The 1,631-nt window shown below is 56.0% G+C and overlaps 1 protein-coding gene across 1 annotated transcript; it reads right to left on the bottom strand.

Moving 5' to 3' along the window:
* Nucleotides 1-21: 21 nt before the first annotated feature.
* On the bottom strand, nucleotides 22-1,170 carry DQ04_19511000 (hypothetical protein; the record flags this gene model as incomplete). The annotated part of the gene is made up of 1 exon (XM_009317827.1): nucleotides 22-1,170. The coding sequence occupies one exon, from the start codon at nucleotides 1,168-1,170 to the stop codon at nucleotides 22-24; it is 1,149 nt and encodes a 382-aa protein (XP_009316102.1).
* Between the last annotated feature and the right edge of the window lie 461 nt (nucleotides 1,171-1,631).

Genomic DNA, 1,631 nt, shown 5'->3' with positions numbered 1-1,631 from the left:
CCGCGTCCCCAATGGCGGGGCTCAGCACGCAGCAGTCACAGCCAGACCACCCAGCCACATCACAGATAGCGGCAGCAGCAGCGGAGGTGCATGCACCCACACAGGACCGCTGCTGCTGTCCGTAGCCTTCGGGTCTTGGCCCTTGTCGGTCGGCTGGCTGCTGCTGCCTGTGGCTTCCGTGGCACTCGTGGAAGTAGAGGCAGGAGATGTCTGCGATTGCACGGCATCACCTTGTTCGACTGCAGCCTGAGGAGTACTCTCAGCAGGCTCCCCGTTGCGGTTATCGTCTGCAAGGCTCTCAGCCTCATGTACGGGTGGTGCAGGTGGTGTTGGACCAGAAATTGGTGTGTCATTCTTTGCACCGACGGGTCTGTGAGCGTCTGTGGATACATTGGAAGATTCACCGACGCCTGCTGCCTGATCACCTTCGCCGATCTGCTTGTCACGCGGGCCTCCTTGCTCCCTGTGTTTTGGCAACACCCCAGGACCACTATTACCGTCCTTTTTATCAACCCGGTTGAGTCCTTTCTCATGTTCGTTCCCGCCAACCGAAATTTCCGCTAACTCTTTTTTACCGTTTTCTTCCGTACCACCAGTCACTTGTGTCTCAGGATGAGACGGAGGTTGCCCAGGCGGCGGCGGTGGCGGAGGCGCAGGGGGAGGGGGAAAAGGGGCCGCTTTTGCAGCTGAAGCATCATCCACACACTTCAGGCGGTCATCCGATAAAACTTGAGGAGACTGGCAACGAGGCGGTGCTGACGAATCCTGGGTATTGCCGCCGGCACCAGGACCCCCAGGTCCTTTTGGGGCATTCTTCGGGCAGGGCGCAGGCGCACCATCTGCACAAGGTCCAACACTCACCGGATCTTGCTTGCTCAGATCCATAGTCTCTTGCAGGTCAACTTCCGGCTCAGCCAGCGGTTCATTCAAGCCAGAAGAAGTTTTGCAAGCGTCCTTATTATCGGGTACGTCGCAAGAACCGTTGTTCGGTACGCTCAGAATGTCCTTTGGAGTAATATCCTCCTTCTGATCGCCATCAACCGCATTCTTACATTTAGTCAAATCTTCAACCACAGTCTCCTCGTCCGGCTTGCACGTCTCCGTATGCAGAGCACTGTCACTCCCAGTTTCAGCAGCAAGGCCACTTCCCACATCTTTATTGCACTTCATTTCTTTTTTTGCACCTTTCTTGCACGGCGCAGTAGGGCCATCTTCTCCGCCGCCTCCAGTACCCGCTACCGTACCAGACGAAGAAGCTCCGGAAGGCGAACAGTGTGTATCGTCTTGACTCTCGCAAGGAATCTTTTGCTCTTGATTCGCAGCACACCCACAGCCACACCACACAAGAAGAAAACACCCAAACAACACGTAGCGCATCATCATCATCGCCGTCAGCACTGCTCCTACACAGAGAGAGAGAGATATCAGAGAGAAACAGACAGTACAGAGCGGCATCCACGCAGCATTCAATCCGCCACTTCAGTGCCGCACCACAACCACCCACACACACATCCAAATCAAACACCCAGTGACGAGAAGCAGAGGCATGACGGCGGTGGCGTCTTGTTCCCGCAGGAGCGCACCCCAACAGCCAAACAAACAATGGAAGTGCCTGCCATCAAGTGTGCCCC

The sequence above is a fragment of the Trypanosoma grayi genome (genome assembly GCF_000691245.1).
Source record: "Trypanosoma grayi strain ANR4 Tgr_1951_V1, whole genome shotgun sequence".
NCBI lineage: Eukaryota > Euglenozoa > Kinetoplastea > Trypanosomatida > Trypanosomatidae > Trypanosoma > Trypanosoma grayi.
The sequence above is the reverse complement of the archived record's forward strand: the minus strand, read 5'-3'. Positions and strand labels throughout refer to the sequence as shown.